Source organism: Hyperolius riggenbachi, chromosome 5, assembly GCF_040937935.1.
Source record: "Hyperolius riggenbachi isolate aHypRig1 chromosome 5, aHypRig1.pri, whole genome shotgun sequence".
Taxonomy (NCBI): Eukaryota; Metazoa; Chordata; class Amphibia; order Anura; family Hyperoliidae; genus Hyperolius; species Hyperolius riggenbachi.
Window position 1 is genome coordinate 53103033 of NC_090650.1, and position 20567 is coordinate 53123599.

General features: G+C 46.4%; 1 protein-coding gene across 2 annotated transcripts in view; it reads right to left on the bottom strand.

The window, feature by feature from the left end:
• The window catches only part of ZEB1 (zinc finger E-box binding homeobox 1), a 211765-nt gene that overhangs the window by 46668 nt on the left and 144530 nt on the right, over positions 1-20567 (bottom strand). Inside the window, exons 3-6 of one of the 2 annotated variants that reach the window (XM_068235692.1) lie at positions 16766-16822; positions 11545-11706; positions 2009-2211; positions 165-270 (exon numbers count right to left, since the gene is read on the bottom strand). In XM_068235692.1, coding sequence (XP_068091793.1) covers positions 165-270; positions 2009-2211; positions 11545-11706; positions 16766-16822 — 528 coding nt within the window. Of the gene's footprint in view, positions 1-164; positions 271-923; positions 1371-2008; positions 2212-11544; positions 11707-16765; positions 16823-20567 lie in introns of those variants that run through there. The other variant, XM_068235693.1, reaches the window with a different exon arrangement.

Here is a 20567-nt window from a genome sequence, read left to right on the forward strand (position 1 = left end):
GAAAGGCAATGAGAGGCACCTGCATTTTATTAAACATCGCCACCTGGTGGCTGGAGGGAGTAGTGGTGGTGCTAGCCGTATAAACAGCTCTATTTACAACACAGGAGAAATGCAGCATTTGCCTGTAGGCAGTATAGACAGTATGCTGCTTTTGGAAGACTTACCACTGTGAATCCGTAAGTGTTCTTTAAGGTGGTGTTTGTATTTGAAAGCTTTTCCACATTCAGTGCATTTGAATTTTCGGTTTCCTCCAGATTGCGTTACATGCCTCTGTGAAATACAAATAGCAGCAAGTCAAAAGAAACCAATAACAGTCACTTACTGTCCATAGACTTTCATGTTGCCGTTTACAGTGCAGTGTGTGTTCCTGTGATTTGCGTTGTAACACAATTGGCACGCACACGATTTCTCAATGGTGATGTAGTGGATAGCACTCTCGCCTTGCACCGCTGGGTCCCCGGTTTGAATACCAGCCAGGGCATTATCTGCATGGAGTTTGTTTATGTTAACACTGTCTCGGTGGGTTTCCTCCAGGCATTCTGGTTTCCTCCCACATTCCAAAACCATACAGACAAGTTAATTGGCTTCCCCTAAATTGGCCCCTAGACTATGATACATATGATATAGACATATGACTATGGTAGGGATTAGATTGTGAGCCCCTCTGAGGGACGTTTAAGTGACACAATATACTCTGTACAGCGCTGCGGGAGATGTTGGCACTATATAAATAATAATAATATTATAGCCACAACCAATGTCCACGTTATAAAGCAACTTGCTGTGTGTCAGGAAAAGCGTGCACAAAACCGCATTTGTGGCCACCTCATGTGTTATGAACAGGCCCTGACCTTTTTTCATATTTTCTTTCTATACTTCAGAAGGGTTAAATCATTAAATTACAGGCAAACAAACAAACTCACCAGATATTCAAGGGCTGGAAAGAACTTCAGTGGAAAGATCATTTGGATATGTCACATTAAAGTCCCTTAAAGTCCCACGCAACCACCAGGGCAACTTCTCTAAATCCCCATGTAACAGAGTAGGTTGTTGAGCAGTGCGTCTGTACAATGTTCATTCCCAGTATGATTTTTTAAAGGCAGCAATCATTGAATGTGTGTGCATGGCTTTAGTAAATTTGTTACTGCTGTCTGTGATGCCATTGGGGAGCAGTTCACTACCTATCCCGGTAAAACCAAGGGCTCAAACGTCAGTCCAAGTAAAAAAAGCTGTGTGATAGCAGAAACAACTAATGTTTTATTCCTCCCCACTGTATGAAAAAAATCGTAACAGCTGCTACCACTGTGCTTGTTGAACAAACTGAACTGAGAAGAATATGGAGGCTGCCATATTTATTTCCTTTTCAACTATACCAGTTGCCTGGCAGCCGTGCTAATCTATTTGGCTGCAGTAGCGTCTGAATAACACCAGAAACAAGCATGCAGCTAATCTTGTCAGATCTGACAATGTCAGAAACACCTGATCTGCTAAATGCTTGTTCAGGGACTATGGCTGAGGATCAGCAGGACAGCCAGGCAACTGGTATTGCTTAAAAGAAAATAAAGTGGCAGCCTCCATATCCCTCTCATTACATTTGTCCTTTTAGAGGCACGTGCGAGAATCTCCCCCATTGTACAAAACAAAAAATAAAAAGAGCGTAAATGTGATCCATATTGTCCTATTATGCTTTGAGTGAGGTTGGACTATAAAAACCAAAAGCAAAGGAAAATTGCAGTCTTTTTTATATATAGTTACGGTATCACAAATGGTCTACTGCTGTTAGAAACGGTTTTAACAGTCATGACATTTGTAAACTAGGAAGCATACTGGGGAGAAACAATTCCCAGTGCACAGCTGGCTTCCTGTCCAGCCATCCAGCAATCAGAAGAATGCCACCTTCTTTCCCCTTATATGGTAGCTTGTACCCAGACTGTGCTTCCTCTGAGGTGGACCAGGAAGTGGAGGAAATGAGGCAGCGCGCTCCACCTGCAGGCTGGCGGACACTTACTTGATCTTTTCCTGACTTGTGTGAGGTCATGTGACGGTCCAGCTGGGTTCTGTAGGCAAACGTGTAGCTGCACATAGAACAACTGAAGTTGTCCTCATTCTTCTCGTGCCGGTACTTGATGTGTTCCTTCAAGGAAGTGTAACGTTTGTATCCCCGGTCACAGTACGGACATGTCAGGAGTTGGGAAAATGCATCTGGAGTTCCTGAGAAAAATGGAGATAAAACTATTATTACATACCTGTACATCATATTACACACCTGCATATCAGAGTATAGTACAATGTGCAAAATGAGTAACATCATTTGTTACCTCTGTGTTTGTTAATCAAATTTAAAGGACAAGTGATAAGAATACGGAGGCTGCCATATTTATTTCATTTTAAACAATACCAGTTGCCTGGCAGCCATGCTGGTCTATTTAGCTTGGTTCTAGAGTACCATCCTAAGGCCTCGTTCACAGTGGTGCCTTGCGATGCAGTGTGACAGCTGCTTTGTAAAGCGGCTTACCACAATGTAATGCACCATCTATGCGACTGTCATAGTACTGCAGTAGTGTTGCTGTATAACGGACAGCAGTATGATAATGTGGGCATTAACAGGTACAGAGAAGCATACTTTAACAGGCACAGCGAAGCATACTTTTCAATGGCTGTGTTCTTCACTGTGTGTGACGGAACACGGCTGTAACATGTGGTAAGACTTTTTAACCACTTAAGCCCTCGATCGTTTTCACTTTATGCATCCGAGCAATGTTCACCTCCCATTCATTAGCCTATAACTTTATCACTACTTATCACAATGAACTGATCTATATCTTGTTTTTTCCGCCATCAATTAGGCTTTCTTTGGGTGGTACATTTAACTAAGAGCTACCTTACTGTAAATGCATTTTAACAGTAAGAATAAGAAAAAAACTGAAAAAATTCATTATTTCTCAGTTTTCTGTCATTATATTTTTAAAATAATGCATGCCTCCATAATTAAAACCCATGTATTGTATTTGCCCATTTGTCCCAGTTATTACACCGTTTAAATTATGTCCCTATCACAATGTATGGCGACAATATTTTATTTGGAAACAAAAGAGCATTTTTTCTGTTTTGCATCCATCACTATTTACAAGCTTATAAAAAAAAAAAAAAAAAAAAAAATATTTCATCTTTACATAGATATTTAAAAAGTTTAGACCCTTAGGTAAATATTTATGTGTTTGTTTGTTTTTTAATTGTAATGTTTTTTGTTTTTTTTATTATTAAACATTTTATGGGGGTATTTTTGGGAGGGTGGGATGTAAATAGTATTTGTTTGGGGTAAATATATGTGTCTTTTCATTTTTTTTACATTTAGATGTAGTTTTACTTTTTGGCCACAAGATGGCAACCTTGAGTTTGTTTACATGACATCACTCTAAGCGTACAATGTACACTTAGAGGGACATAAGAGGCAGAAAAAGCGAAGCTTCTGAGAGAAGCTGTCGCTCTTTCTGCGGGGGAGAGGAATCAGTGATCGGGCACCACGGCCCGATTCATTGATTCCTGGGCTAACGATCCGCGCGGGAGCACGCATGGCCTCCTCGATGTAGTTCTACGTCAAGGAGGACAAAGTAGTTAATTATATTGGGGTCAATTCATAAAGCATTCCCTCATGCGGTAATGCTCAAAACAGCTAATTTTACCAACCACTTAGCAAAATGTCAATTCATAAAAGCTGTTACTGCATGAAAAGCTGAAATTCCTGAGCAGTGAGGTAAATTACCACCTTGTGTGGTGATTATCTCAACACATGTCACTAAATGTCAATTCATAAAGATTAGAGCAGGCGGTATCCTGAGAATACTGCTTGCTTTGAAGAGGTGATAAGGGTGCGGCTAAGAGCAAAGACAGATCTCCCAGGCAGCAGCGGGGAGAACAGAACAAACAAGGCTTCCAGAATACTCCAGACTGTGTTTTTTTAACCTCTTGGGTACCTGTTTTCATATGTTATTTTAATATCATAAAGCCTGCATGTGTAACATTTCTTGAAGTTCTGCTAAGCTATGGCAATTAAATAGATTGTTTAGAAAGACAGATTCAGTGCCGATTCAGGGCAAACAGAGGCAGTTTTAAAAAAATGCACATCTAAAGGGAAGTTGGGGATGCCTCTTTTATTGTGACGCGGTCTCTGCAGGAGAAAATGTATCAACTCAGGCAGCTTCTCATGTTACCGCCAGCCTAGAGCCAGCCTTAGTTCGGGAAAATACCAAACTTCTATCGCAACTGTAAACATTTTTATGAATTAGCACGCAAAAGTCTAAAATACCGAATGCGGTATTTTCCCGACAAGATTTTTTCCCCGCACAGCCTTTTATGACTTGACCCCAAAGTGCAGTGGAAAGTCGGATCCGCTGTGAGAGGTAGCCTCCTGAGATGTTGTTTCGGCTACCTTGGAAGTGCAGGAGGCGGTGGGCCGCAAGTACAGCCAGATGTCGGCTGAGGAGCGGTCTGGGCTAGAGCACTGCGTCCGGGCATCCGTGGAGCTGCAGACCGGGTTGCTCCACGTGGGTGGCCTCCTCACGTTCTTGGTGCCGGTGCGGGTGAGCTTGAGCTGGTGCCCGGCCGTGGATGGTCAGCGGATGGTCAGCGCCAGCAGATGTGTTGGTGGAGGAGCACGTGGACAGCACGTGGGCAGCAGCTGCTCTGGGGTTGCGTAGACCGCGCAGCTGACCTGAGCTGCCTCGAGCGGAGTGTGATGGACGGCAGCCGGGGGGAATATCCAGGAGGCCGTGGCCGGACAGGGCTGCTGGCGCTAGCGTCAGACTTGCCGGGGAGGACTCTCTGCGCAGCGGGGAGATCCGTTCCCTATACGCTAGCTGCGTGGGTGGCCTGGCAGGGCCCGAGTCGCCGGCGAGAGTGGATCCCGGACCGCTCTGTAGGAGGGCACTGGCGGCGTGAAGAAGTAGTCGGCTGCTGTAGGAGGTTCGGCGGTGTCTTGCCTGATGCTTGGCCGCTGCTGGGAGCCTGACGCCCGGGGGGGCTGTAGCGGGTGGCGATCTTGGTGGAGGTAGGTGGCTGGGCTACCTAGAAAAAAAAACTAAAAACTATCTAAAACTAACTACTACTACTAACTACATACTAGAAAACAAAAGAAAACTGGCTAAGGGAAGCGAAATGAAGCAAAGTAAAGTATCAAAGTATCAGAGAGCTGGGAGCTCATGTGTGCCGTGGCAGCTAGTTCAGCGCCAAAAAAGGGACTCCTGCCACCAGGTGAGACTTCTGGTTCTGGGCCCCGCCACGCATTCCGGGGGCCTCTGTGGGAACTGCTGGGTACTGGGGCCGGATCAGCACTGGGATCAGCTGAGTGCACCTATCACTGCCTTTTGCACTGCTGTGGGCATCTAAGGTGCACTGCTGCCAGTTTATGGATTGTGCTGCACTGCTGAAAGGGGCTGTTGGTTGTTTTTAGGTGCGTGGGATGGTGTCCCACTGATGTTATCTGATGTTATCTAGTGCACATTCCTTTGCACCCGGGGCACTCTGCGGTTGGGCTGTTGTTGTACATGCCTCCTACATCTGGGTCACACTGCTGCCAATAGACTGTTATTGCACTCGCCTCCACATCTGCGTCGCACGGCGGATGGACTGTTATTGCACATGCCCCTTACGTCTGTGTCACACTGCTGCTGAAGGTCCGTTATTGCACTCTCCTCGTACATCTGGGTCGCACTGCTGATGGACTGTTACCACACATGCCCCTTACATCTGTGTCACTGCGGATGGACTGTTATTGCACATGCCCCTTACATCTGTGTCACACTGCTGATGGACTGCTATTGCACATGCCCCTTACATCTGTGTCACACTGCTGATGGACTGTTAATTGCACATGCCCCTTACATCTGTGTCGCACTGCGGATGGACTGTTATTGCACATGCCCCTTACATCTGTGTCACACTGCTGATGGACTGTTATTTGCACATGCCCCTTACATCTGTGTCGCACTGTGGATGGACTGTTACTGCACATGCCCCTTACATCTGTGTCACACTGCTGATGGTCTGTTGCACATGCCCCTTACATCTGTGTCGCACTGCGGATGGACTGTTATTGCACATGCCTCTTACATCTGTGTCACGCTGCTGATGGACTGTTATTGCACATGCCCCTTACATCGGTGTCACACTGCTGATGGACTGTTATTGCACATGCCCCTTACATCTGTGTCACACCACTGATGGACTGTTATTGCACATGCCTCTTACATCTGTGTCACACTGCTGATAGACTGTTATTGCACTCGCCTCTTACATCTGTGTCAACTGCTGATAGACTGTTATTGCACTCGCCTCTTACATCTGTGTCACACTGCTGATAGTCAGTTATCGCACTCGCCTGCACAAGTTTTGCTTACCATCCATGCCCCATATGCTACCCCTCCCCCCTCGTACCACCTACTCCAGAGCTCAGCTCCTGAAATGGGAACATATCACAGCCGCACACCCGGAGGACGGGCTCTTGTACAACTCTGTTGGGAGCCACGTCCAGGAAATCACTGCTTCTGCGCCCTGGCCTCCCTTTAGCCAGCGCCGCAGGGGCTGTCGTTCAGGCGTCCGGGCGAGGCTGAAGAGGAGGGGCCTGCGGTCAGCCATCCCTGCGGTCCTCCTCGCTAACGTCCGCTCCCTCCCCAACAAGCTAGATGAGCTGAGACTCCTCAGCGACAAGAGGGAACTCGGTAACAACACCCCAGTCTTTTGCTTTACTGAAACGTGGCTCCACGACGACATCCCTGAGAGTGCCCTCCAGCTCCCAGGTTTCAGCCTCATCCGCGCAGATCGGGACAGCACCCTCTCTGGGAAGAAGAAAGGGGGTGGCATCTGCTTCTACGTCAGCTCCGCCTGGTGCTCAAACACCTCTGTACTGGCCAAGAAATGCACACCAGAACTTGAACTCCTCCTCATCAATTGCAGGCCAACCTACTCGCCCAGGGAGTTCTCCTCCTACGTCCTCGTGGGTGTGTATATCCCTCCTGATGCAGAGGTAAATGCTGCCCTGCGTGATCTCAGTGATACCATCATGCAGTGGGAGACGGCCCTCCCGGACTCGCTGTTCATTATCTTGGGGGATTTTAACAAGGCAAACCTCCGCAAAGAGCTGCCCCGCTTCCATCAGCACATCACCTGCCCCACCAGGAGTGCCAACACCCTCGACCATTGCTACACGGCCCTGAAGGATGCATACAAAGCGACACCGTGGGCAGCCCTAGGCTCATCTGACCACTGCATCATCCACCTGGTACCTACTTATAAAAGGCGCCTGGAAACCTCAAAACCTGTCACTAAGTCCTCCAAAGTGTGGTCAAGTGAGGCTAAACTTCAACTTCAGGCCTGCCTTGACTGCACAGACTGGAAGGCGCTGGAATCGCCTAACCTGGACGAGTGGGCAGACAATGTATCCTCGTACATTAGCTTCTGTGAGGACTCCTGTATCCCAACAAAAACCTTCAAACTGTATCCAAATGATAAACCGTGGTTCTCAAAAAGACTACGACAACTACGTCGTAGCAAAGAAGCCGCACATAAGTCCGGCAACCAGGTGGAATACAAGAAGGCAAGAAACGACCTAAACAGAGAACTGAGGTCCGCTAAGAGGGGCTACGCGGAAAAGCTGGAACAGAACCTCTCCTCAAACGACTCACGAGCCGTGTGGAAGGGACTGAAGGCTGCCACCAACTACAAGCCCCCCCCTCAGCACGCCACACCGAGCTCTGAGCTTGCCGAGAGTCTCAGTGACTTCTACTGCAGATTCGAGAGTCAGCCAGCACCTGCAGGACTCCCACAGCCACCTGCACAATCTGCCACGGTAGCCCTAGGCCCTTACTCACCCCCACCATCAGTGAGGGAGGAGGATGTACTGAAACACTTGCTAAGGCTAAATGCTAGGAAAGCCTCAGGTCCGGACGGTGTGTCGCCAGCCTGCCTGAAAACCTGTGCTCGCCAGCTCGCTCCCACCCTCTCTTCCATCTTCACGAGGTCCCTCCAGGAAGGCAAAGTTCCTGCGTGCTTTAAGAGGTCTGCCATTATCCCGGTCCCCAAAAAGCAGGGCATCCTCGACCTCAACAACTTCAGGCCCGTGGCACTTACATCCGTGATCATGAAAGCTTTTGAAAGCATGGTGCTACCTCTCCTTAAGCACTCTACTGAGGGACTGCTGGACCCGCACCAGTTCGCGTACAGAGCGAACAGGTCCACAAATGACGCCATCAACATCTGCTTGGAGCACGTCTATGATCACCTGGATAGACCGGACTCCTACGCCAGGATCCTCCTACTGGACTTCAGCTCAGCATTCAATACTATCAGCCCTAAAATACTTCAGGACAATCTCGCTGCGCTAGGAGTCCACCCCACCCTACGCCTGTGGATCACGGACTTCCTCACCAACAGGTCCCAGGTCGTTAGGTTAGGCACCATCTCCTCACAACCTAGGATCACCAACACAGGGGCCCCACAAGGCTGTGTCCTGTCGCCGTTCCTGTTCTCTCTGTATACGAACAATTGCAAATCCACTTCGGACTCGGTAAAAGTAATCAAATTTGCCGATGACACGACCATTGTGGGTCTCATCACCAAAAACGATGAGAAGGCGTACCGCCACCAGGTCGAAAGCATATGCAGCTGGTGCAGAGAGAACGGTTTGGTCCTAAACACAGCAAAAACGGTGGAGATGATTGTTGATTTCAGGAGGAGCGCTTCTACCCCGCCTCCAATCCACATGGATGGCATGGAAGTGGAAAGAGTCCCCAGTGTCCGCCTACTGGGCACAACTATCTCCAATGACCTGAGGTGGAACACCAACACGACCTCAACACAGAGGAAAGCCCAACAGAGACTTTTCTTTCTCCGCCAACTGAAAAAGTTCGGTATGGCCCAAAAACTGCTGACAAATTTCTACTCAGCCACGATCGAATCCGTCCTATGCTCTTCCATCCTGGTCTGGTACACCAGCTCCTCCGCCAGCGACAAGCTCAAACTGCAGAGGGTCATCAAATCTGCAGAGAGGATCATCGGAAGATCCCTTCCCACTCTGGACCTCCTCTACCACTCCAGGCTGAACACCAGAGCATTAAAGATCGCCAACGACCCCTCACACCCAGGCTACCGCTTCTTTAATCAGCTCCCCTCGAGCCGGAAGCTCCGGTTCCGATCCATCTACACCAGGACCTCAAGACATAAGAACAGTTTCTTTCCCTCTGCTGTCAACCTCCTGAACTCTCGCCATGGAAATGCCTATCCCCACCCCAAAATACCAAGACGCACTGAGGCACTTTGCACATAGCTCAAGCGTACTTTTTTTGGTTGTTTTTTTATTGTATTGTAACTTATGCCATTGTCTCCCTCTGCATACATGTTCTTTAATGCTCTGTTTTTCTGTATAATGTTCTGTTACTACTGCATGTCCTCTATCTGTAACTACTGTGTACCGTGTATCAGTACCCTGTAAGTGCCAAGCCCAATTCCGGGCACGACCCAGTCGTGCTTGGCGAAATAAAGTTTCTGATTGATTCTGATTCAAAGTGTTGCATTTCTGTTGTACAGGGAACACAATGCAGTGTCCCACTGTGAACAAGGCCTTACCCTTGTATGGAGCCCATGCAAAACATGGCATGTGCATAGTGGCACATGGGGAAGGGCGATGTGGTGACATCATCACACTCTGCTTTAATAGGTAAAACGGAATCCTTTTGCCAACAGTTGTTAGAACATTTGATTTTTCTGGATTCTCAGATATGCAGCAGGTGTACACCTTCCAGAATAGCACTCTGTGTAGCATTCACACCTTTCCACCGCTCAGCTGACCTCTACCAGTGTGAGCAACTTGAGATACGATAACAGAGGGGGGGTGTTATAACTCTTCCTCACAGCAATCTCGCCCTCATCACCCACTGGCCATAATTCAATGTATTTTTATTACAACGTATTCTTTGCTTCCAGCTGCTACTGTAAATGATGCCTTATAGCAAAGCATACCTATGTGGTGCTATTATCATTTTGGTGATTTATTTATTTTCATTTCATCGGAGCGCTCAGCACAACCAACCGCAGTCTGAGCACCTTTCACCTTTGGCGCAGGAGAAAGCGAATTAAAATAAACCCGCAGAAGATGAAACACTTAGGGGCTGATTTACTAACGGTGAAGCGCAGTGCTGTGGTGTCGACCTGCCTGCAATCGTAATCAAGAGTGGCTAAAAAAATAGGAACTCCTCTGCCTTGGGACTGGATGTTTGGAAAAACACTAAGGCCTGGAACCCACTGAAAACCGCAAACGCAAAAAACGCAACCGCTAGCGTTTTGTCTGAGCGGTTTGCAAGCGGATTCATGCGCGTTTTTGGTCGTGTTTTGCAACATTGTATTTTTTTCCCCAGCGGGTGCCTAGCGTTTTGCGTTTTTATCCTGATTGGTCCTGTGAATTATTTTTCATTTTGTTACAGTGTGCTGAACCGCAAAACGCTAGCAAAACCGCTCAGTTTAGGTTTTGCTGAGCGTTTCCGCTAGCGGTTCAATACTTTACATTGAAGCGCTAACGCTCCCAAAAGGCTGCACGTCCTGCGTTTGCGTTTCTGAGAAACGCAAACGCTCCTGTGGAAGTTGCCCCATCCATTAACATTAGCCCAGCGTTTTGGCAAACTGCTAGCGTATCGCAGTGCTGCCAAAACGCTGCCAAAAGCGCTCCTGTGGGTTCCAGCCCTTAGAGCTCTTAGACCTTGTTTACACTATGTGCATTTTATGCACAACCAGGAAACCACCGACTCTCAAAAGAATTGCGCATGCACACCACAACTGCTGCCGCCCACACTAAGCCGCCACCTACAGGTGCGTCCGTGAATACTCAAGGATACATGGAAGCACCTGCATGCGCACACCCCAATTGCTGCATTAAGCCACCGCCCACAACTGCGCTGCACACACTGAGCTGCCTCCCTCAGGTGATTCAGATTCTGTGCATATTTATAATCCATGGTTAGTATATAGGATAAACACAACATGTTAAGAGCGTGATGTTAAACTCACATAAAAAGTGGGCCCAAATTGAAAACTGGGACCGAGTCATGGGCCAACTTTAATGTCTAGTGGGCACCTCCCTTATACAGTTCCCTAAGGTGTTTAATATCCACCCTCCCTACCCTAGTTTCTTGGAGCCTAGTGCCCCTCCCTCCTTTCTCCCCTATACAGTTCCCTGGTGTCTAGTGGCTCCTTTCCTTCCCTTATACTGTTCCCTGGTATCTAATGGCCCACCTCCCTCCCCCATACAGTTTTCTGATGCCTAGTACCCCCCACTCTACAGTTCTCTGGTGTCTAGTGGTCCTCCCTCCCCTACAGTTACCTGGTGTCTAGTGGTCCTCCCTCCCTTTATACAGTTTGTTGTTGTCCAGTACCCCCCCCCCCCCCCATACAGTTCCCCAGTGTCTAGTGGCCCCTCTCCCTTCACCATGTGGCTTCATAGTTACAGTGCTTAGCCATACTGGCGCTCAGGGGCTCGCGGGCCAAAACTGTCACACTAACCATTTTCATCATGGACGCTGGCCTCCGGCGTGCCTTGCCTCTGGTCATCCTCTGGAGCTTCCGGGAAGATGACCGCGGTGTCGCTCTGCTGGAGGAACTCTTCCACGTTTGGATCATGGTTTTGTTCATTTTCTACATCCGAATCACACTCTTCATCATTACCTACAAATAAAATAATCCTGATTATTTATAAATTGTACCCTTTTATGGCAATCCTCACCAAAAATGCTTAAAGTAAACCAGACATCTTGTAAAGTGAAGATTTGATACTTCCAGCAGCTTCCTCCAGCAGCATAAGTGGACGTCCCGCGCATGCGCAGAAGACCCGCACTGGACCCGACTGAGCCAGTTACCGGGGCTGATCGTGGGAGGACGTCGTGGGACTCAGGCGTGTTTATGGGCACACTTTAAAGGGAACATGAAGTAAGATGGATATGGAGACTGACATTTATTTAATTTAAAAAAAATACTGATTGCCTGCCAATCCTCTGCTTCTAATACATTTAGCAATTGCCCCTGATGCAGATCAAAATGTCAGGGTTTGCCATAGGCTCTATATTACTCGGATATGCCCCTGAGGACAGGAGATTGCACAAAGAGATTACTTTTTTTTGTTCTTTTTGTATCATGACCACAGTCCAGCTTTTAAAGGAAACCTAAACTGAGAAGGATATGGATGTTTCCTTTTAAACCAGGTATGTCAACCCGGTCCTATGAGGGCCAAGATCCTCACACATTTTTGATACAGCTCAAATGAATTAATGGGTCTGAATCCGGAAAGGTGTGGTCCATCAGGTAGAACACATTCCTTTCTTTCTCAGTCCATCTTAAAGACTGGCATGGATCTGGCCCTCCAGGCCTGGAGTTCGACACCTGTGTTTTAAACAATACCAGTTGCCTGGTAGTCCTGCTGATCTCTTTGCTGCAATATTGGCTGAATCACACACCTGAAACAAGCATGCAGCTAATGCACCTGATCTGCATGCTTCTTCAGGGGCTGTGGCTAAAAGTATTAGAGACACAGGATCAGCAGGAGAGTCAGGCAACTGGTATTATTTGAAAAGGAAAAATACATGTCCTTCTCAGTTTAGGTTCCCTTTAAGCAGATTTGAGCTGGCATAGAAGAGCAGGTATTGTTAAAATGTCACGTTCTTTGTGGACTGATCCCTTAGGTGCCCTTACCTCCTGACACATGTCTGAATTATGTGTTCAAGAGACGGTATTTTTTTTTGTCTAGGTTGCAGTATTTTTTGCTGTTAGTGTAAATGTGGAGATCCAGTACAGAATGGGTAATTACAACAAACACAAGGAATCCAGCGCAGGAGATTTGGGCACAGCCGGCATCACCATAGACCGTAATAGGAATTACGGCAATAGCAGCGCACAGGGAGTAACGTCGGCGCCATCAGAAGACGGAGCTGAAGTTCATTTTAAAACACAGTAATTCGGCCTCCAGCAATAGCTGAAAGCCGAATTACAGTACATAATTGTATGGACCTGGAGGGGGAATAGTATTTAACACGGCCGGGACTTGTGCAGCAGCAGAGTGAGCTGTATACGGGCTGTATCCTGCACCCAAATCTCCAGGCGGTGATTTCTCTCGTGTGCAATTTCAATGATCAGGAAGAAGTCAGTGTTGATGTATGCAATTCTACAATGGTATACTATACTATTCATTGTGCATATAGTTAAAGTTTAACATTAGAGACTTTATCTGACATGTATACAGCCCTCTATTCTGCAAGTACACATGAACTATGGATGGTCAGAAATGCCAATTTCCGATTCCGCAGAAAATCCGCATTCCACCATTGCCAATTACTGCTACTGATTCCGCTTTCTGCTACCTATTTCCGCATTCTGATGTAGATTTCCGCCGGAAATCATGGAAATTTCCGCCGACTTTAACATCGATTTTCTCAAAAACGAATGAATAAGCCAATCAGAGAATGCAGAAAGTTCCGCCTAAATCCCCATTCTCTGATTGGTTTATTCATTCTGAGTCTTCTGATTGGCTTAAAATTACTGCATATCGGATAATGCAGATTTTCTGCATTTTACATTACAGTAAAAATCCGCCGACTTTAGCGGTAAATAGCAAAGTCCCCATAAGACCTAGACACACCAAATTTTCAGGGTTTATTAAACAGAATCTTGTGAACAAGATGAAAAAAAAAGTTTTCAAAATGACATTATAGTTTTTGAGAAAATCGATGTCAAAGACTGCGGAAATTTCCACGATTTCCGGCGGAAATCCGCCTACCGCTCTTGTATTACCGATTTCCGCAATCCGATGCGGAAATTGCATTTCCGCGGAATCCGGAATGAGCATCCCTAACATGAACTGAAAGGGATATGGAGGCTGACATTTTTATTTCCTTTTAAACAATACACTGTCCTGCTGAGCCTCTGTCTTGCCATAGGCTCTGAACAAGCATGCAGATCAGACATTTCTGAATGAAGTCTGAGTGGATTAGCCACATGCATGTTTCAATTGTGTGATTTAGAACTACTGCAGCCAAAGAGATCAGCAGGAAGCCAGGAAACTGGTATTATTGAAAAGGAGATACTGTATATTTAGCAGCCAACCTATCCCTCTTAGTTCAGATGTACTTTTATTAGTGGCCAATAGCTGTACTTGGCTGGCAATAGCGTTATTCTATTTGGGCACCATTGAATGCTCATTGGCCCATGAGAACTGAACATCTGCCTCACTTTTCAGTACTTCCTGGAATGTGAGAATATCAGAGTTTGGTCTTCACATCTTACATGGCTGAACTTCCTGTTTCCTGTCTCTGGAGTGAATTCTCCACATGTTCCTATGTACTTTTTACAAGGGACCCGCCCAGGGGGACAACTAGACTTGAGTTTATATGGCAAAATATCATCTGGAGATTACATTGCAAAAAAAAGGGGAGACGGGAAGATCCTCGGGTATCACACGGACAGGAAGTGAGAGAGGAAAGACCTTTTCACTGATGAAATAAAAGAAGTGGGCTGCAAGCGTAGGGACAGTGTAGCAGCGCAGGGACAGCCATACTATCTCAGGAGGGAAAAAAACATGCATCTAAGTAGATAAATACTTGTTCTACTTACATAACATATGTATTGAACTGTCCACATTTTGATTTTAGTGAATTTTATACAGTAAATAAAGAGAAAACCAATTGCGCAAACGCGGTGTTCTGATCCCGATTTAACGCGTCGTTTCGGCGGCCCCTTGAAGCAGCTTGCAACGTCCAGGGTCGCCTAGCCACCGCAGATTCATGTCCCGACAAAAAAACGCTGATCGCGACGGGAAGCAGACAATCGCCGTACCGTCGCCCCTAAACGAGACGTCACAGGACAACGCGGCTTCCGGACGCCCCAACGCCGCCTGCTGTCCTTGTGAACCAGCCTTACTCTTTTCTTCTCCTAGAAACTGTCCACTCATATCTAGCTTGCTTTGTAAACATGTGAGCACAGCATAGATCAGTGATGGCTAACCTTGGCACTCCAGCTGTGGTGGAACTACAAGTCCCATGAGGCATTGCAATACTCTAACAGCTCTAAGCATAACTCGGGGAGGCAGAGGCATGATGGGATTTGTAGTTTTGTCACAGCTGGAGTGCCAAGGTTAGCCATCACATATTTCAACAGATTCTGCAAAGGTTTATTTCCCTTCTCAGCCTCCTGTCCCACTGAACTGCCCTCAGCCTATCAATGAGAAGCAGGAATGTGGGAAGGGAGATGACAAGCTTCCGTCTTCCTGGCAATGTAACAGAAAGGAGCCAGGCTGACTGAGATAAGATTCATTACAGCATAAACATTTATGTAGCAAATAGGTGAACCCCAGACACCAGGATAGTGCTGGAACTAGACCCATATATGCAGCAAAAAAGGACGAAGTTTCGCACAAAATCCGCAGTTCAATCGAGTCCCAACTTTATTGATACAGGTAAAAGCTATACAGTCAAGGAGCTGACATCATGTGCTATGATTAAGGACCTGTGAGTCCGAAACATGTCAGCTCCTTGACTGTATGGCTTTTACCTGTATCAATAAAGTTGGGACTCGATTGAACTTAGGATTTTGTGCGGGACTTTGTCCTTTTTTGCGATAAACATTTATGATTATATTGGAATGTTTGCAATGCAGACTGGCATGTAGACTACATAATAAACACAGAGCAGTAGGCAAATGAAAGAGTTATTTTGTATTCTGCACACCCATATCCAGGAGTGCGCATCAGACAGTACGTTGGCAAAACTGAATCTGTTATGATGCAGATGTGCAAACATGCACATTGTAGAGCAATGCAGTGCACATTACTTTAATTAGTCCCTTTTTCCATGGGAGGTTGAACTGCGCGCTTTGACTGCAATTACGTGCAACCCAATGTCAGCATTTGGTAACACCACGCAAGTCAAACAGTGACATTATACGGCGGCAACCACCGTGCCCAGATGCAATTTCATGGCGGGGGGATGCAGCTGACATCAGCTCTTACCAGCAGCAGTGAATCAAAGCTATGTGCCATGGCTCTCTGCTTATAAGGCAGCACGGTGGCGTAGTGGTTAGCTCTCTCGCCTTGCAGCGCTGGGTCCCTGGTTCGAATCCCAGCCAGGGCACTATCTGCAAAGAGTTTGCATGTTCTCTCCGTGTCTGCGTGGGTTTCCTCCCACATTCCAAAAACATACAGATAAGTTAATTGGCTCACTCTAAAAAAAAAAAAAAAATTGGCCCTAGACTACAGTACTTACACTTCATAATATAGACATATGGCAATGGTAGGGATTAGATTGTGAGCTCCTTTGAGGGACAGTTAGTGACAAGATATATATATATACACTGTACAGCGCTGCGTAATATGTCGGCGCTATATAAATACTAAATAATAATAATAAGTAAACACTGAGGCTTAACCCTTTCTGTGTACCAGGAATGTAAAGGAAGTTAAAACTTTTTTTTTTTTTTGGGCGGGGGGGGGGGGGGGGGGGGGGGGTATTTCCATAAAGTGCAATGAAGATTCCCCCTCCCCTTACAGTTTATCATGCCGTGGCTAATCTTTAAGTACACACAGGAAGTTCTGAGTTTGGTTCCACTTTAATGTAAAAAAAATCACTATGGGCAGAACTAAGCGTAAAATTCTGTAAGCCGTGTTGCATCCAAAATAATAAGAAGTGCTGGACAGGGCAAAGCGTAATGACAATAGTGTTAGGTAGCCTGGCTAGAGACGTACCTGTACATCCAATGTCATCAGCATCCGGCCCCAGGATTTCATTGGCATCGGTTCCATCTGTAACACACATATAAACAGACACGTTTAGCCTTATAGAGAATATTATGGTTATCATGCATTGCTTTAGTGCTGATACATTTTCCTCAGTGCTTCACAGAGGACATTGAACAATTACTAACTGCCCATCAGAAGGACCTATTGCAAATGGGTTTGTCACAGTCTAGGGCCAACTTGAGGAAGCCTATTAACAACTAGTGTGTTCTTTTTTTTCAGGAGGGCAAGACAAGACACAGAACATTTATATTGTGTTTTTCTCCTGGCGGACTCAAAGCACCAGAGCTGCAGCCACCAGGACGTGCTCTGTAGGCAGTAGCAGTGTTAGGGAGTCTTGCCCAAGGTCTCCTTACTGAATAGGTGCTGGCTTGCTGAACAGGAAGAGCTGAGATTGTAAACCTGGTCTCCTGTGTCAGAGGCAGAGCCCTTTCCAGCCACTTCCAATTTTGACAGTTTTACCACTTCCATGTAGTATGAGGTCCAGCAGATTTTGAGCACTATGAACAGATTGTGTAAGCATGCTCTCATTCTACATTGAAGTTGCAAAATTGGCCAATCAAAATTTGGATGTGCGTACAGATTCCAAGTTTCACACATTTTTATTGCTGTCCTTCATTTCCTGTCTCTTGGACTACCAACGTTTATATTAATAAAGGCCCCAGGATGAGGAAGTGTAAAAATATAACCAAAAGGGACACAGACAGCAGTAACCCCAAATTATATTTTACTTCCCTACCATGCTGTCCAAAATTAAATTCATTCTTCAGTGGTTTTAATAAAATAAAAGCCACTCACTAAATAGTGGATAAGACTGACAGTGAGCTAGAGATACTGTACATTATACATTTCTGATTATATGGAGATACTGGACAACTGAAGTGAGAGGGATAAGTACAGGTAGTCCCTGGTTAATAGATAGGAGATAGGCACTGTAGGCTCGTTTTTAACCTGAATCCATCCTTAAGTCGGAACGCTGTGCCTTCTCTGTCCCCTGTGCTTCCAGTGTCCCCCTCTGTGTCATCTCTACCCCCCTCTGTGTCTCCCTGTGCCCCCTAATGCAGAGTATGCGCAGCAGAAGCCACTACAAGTCTCACCTCATCCATGGCGGCTCCGGGCCAATCAGCGGCATCCTCTCTCCCTTCACCATTCCTCCCAGCGGCTTCACTAGTAGCGTTGCGTAATGACGCAATCAGAAGGAGCCGCAGGGGCTCTTTTTGATTTCGTCATTACGCGACACTAGGGAAGCCGCTGGGAGGAACATTGAGGGGTGAGAGGACGCCACTGATTGGCCCGGAGCCGCCATGGAAGAGGTGAGACTTGTAATCGCTTCTACTGCGCATACTCTGCATTAGGAAAGGGGGCACAAGAGGTAGTCCCCGGGCTGCGTGACGTCATCGTGGCGGGTCAGCGGGCGTTCATATCGGCGGGTCATTTATAAGTCGGGCGTTCGTAACCCGGGGACTACCTGTATGCTGCCATATTTATTTCCTGATAAACAATATCAGTTCCCTGGCAGCCCCGCTGGCCTGAAACAAGCATGTAGCTAATCTTGTCAGATCTGATCTGCTGCATGCTTGTTCAGGGTCTGTGGCTAAAAGTATTAGAGACAGAGGATCAGCAGGATAGTCAGGCAACTGGTATTGCTTAAAAGGAAATAACTATGGCAGCCTCCATATCCCGCTCACTTCAGTTGTCCTTTAAAACTGCAGATTCAGCCTCCACTTATTTAAATAAAAAAATAATAAAAAATATTTCATCTATTTTTTGATGATATTTCAAGAAAACAGCAATAAAAACCTGACTGAGGCACTAAAGCTTTGTTTGCATGAAGTAGGTCCGTTCAGAATAATGTTTTGTGATTGTTTTGGGGTGAACCATCATTGTAACCTGTACTGCTGTACAATGTACCTATATGCAGCCTGTTGTGTCCTATAGAGGGGAGAGTGCGGAGGGCATACCTCTGAAAGCTGCAGCAGGAAGTACAAGAATAACTCCGTGGTCTGCCAAAGAGGAAGCATCTGACACTGGGGGCGGGGTCTAACATGCACATGGTAGGATTAAACCTGAAACGATCATTTGTGATGATTTTGGTCAACAAACACCATGGTATTTCCCAGTATCAAAGTTGGAACCAAGCTGCCCAAAAGCTTTGTTTAGGTCAGGGAAGGGATATGTTTGGGTCAGGAAAGGGGTACGTTTGGGTCAGGGAAGGGGTAGTTTGGGTCAGGGAAGGGGTAGTTTGGGTCAGGGAAGGGGTATGTTTGGGTCAGGGAAGGGGTACATTTGGGTCAGGGAAGGTAGCACTACAATTAGATCAGGGTAGTGCTACATTTGGGTCAGGGAAGTAGTACAGTTGGGTCAGGGAAAAGGTACATTTGGTTTAGGTAAATGCTATTTTTATGTCAGGGAAATGGTAGGTTTAGGTCAGGGAAGTGGTACGTTTTGGTCAGGGAAGTAGTACAGGTGGGTCATGGAAATGTTGTTTGGGTCAGGAAAGGTACATTCGGGTCCGGGAGGTGGTACATTTGGGTCAGGAAAACACTATGTTTGGGTCAGGGTAGTTTTATGTTTGGGTCCGGGAAGAACTATTTTTGGGTCAGTGAAGGTATATTTGGGTCAGGGAAGTTGTACGTTTGGGCCCGGGAAGCACTATTTTTGGATCAGGGAAGTTGTACGTTTGGGCCCGGGAAGCACTATTTTTGGGTCAGGGAAGTTGTACATTTGGGCCCAGGAAGCACTATTTTTGGGTCAGGGAAGTTGTACATTTGGGCCCAGGAAGCACTATTTTTGGGTCAGGGAAGTTGTACATTTGGGCCCGGGAAGCACTATTTTTGAGACAGGGAAGCGCCAGGTGCTGCTGCCCATCTGAAAAAACATTCACTTTGCCATTTTCTTCTACCAAAAATAAAAGAAGGTTGAATACAATCCCATTTTAAAGGTCTCTGCGTTCTCTTAATTCCAGTTGGCTTCACATCATGGAACAATGGTTTCAGTGGAGTGCTGACATGTAAGTGTAGCTGCTCTGTTTCCTGCTTTGTGTCCAGGCACAGGAGCCCCCGCTCCCCTACAGAAAACACCTTTAGCAGCAGCTAAAAATAAAGCCTTTGAACCAGTCTAAGAAATACTTCAAGGTTTAATCACAATTACATCTTCCATGTGACCCTCGGTGTACAAATGCCGCATCAGGAATCCACCATGGGAAAAAGGTCTCTGCCAACATCGCCAGGAAAATATGTCAGCTAAAAACAGAACGCACTCGCGAAAACGAACACCGGCTTATATTCAGGCCTCAAGAATTTCCGCTAACGGGGGAATAACGCTAGAAGCCTACATTTACAATTTAAAGGGGGACTCCACTGAAATATAAAAGAAGTTATTTAAAGTGAACCTGTAGTGAAAGTGATATCGAGGCTGACATATTTGTTACCTTTTAAACAATACCAGTTGCCTGGCAGCCCTGCTGGTCTATTTGGCTGCAGTAGTGTCTGAATAACACCAGAAACAAGCATGCAGCTAATCTTGTCAGATTTGATAATATTGTCAGAAACACCTGATCTGCTGCATGGTTGTTCAGGGTCTATGGCTAAAAGCATTAGAGGCAGAGGATCAGCAGAGTAGCTAGGCAACTGGAAATAAATATGGCAGCCTCCATAAAACTCTCACCTCTTGTTCACTTTAAATTAGAACTTCAGGACTGAAGGATATATAAAACCAAACTAATACTATAGAGTGTATGCAATAAACTGTG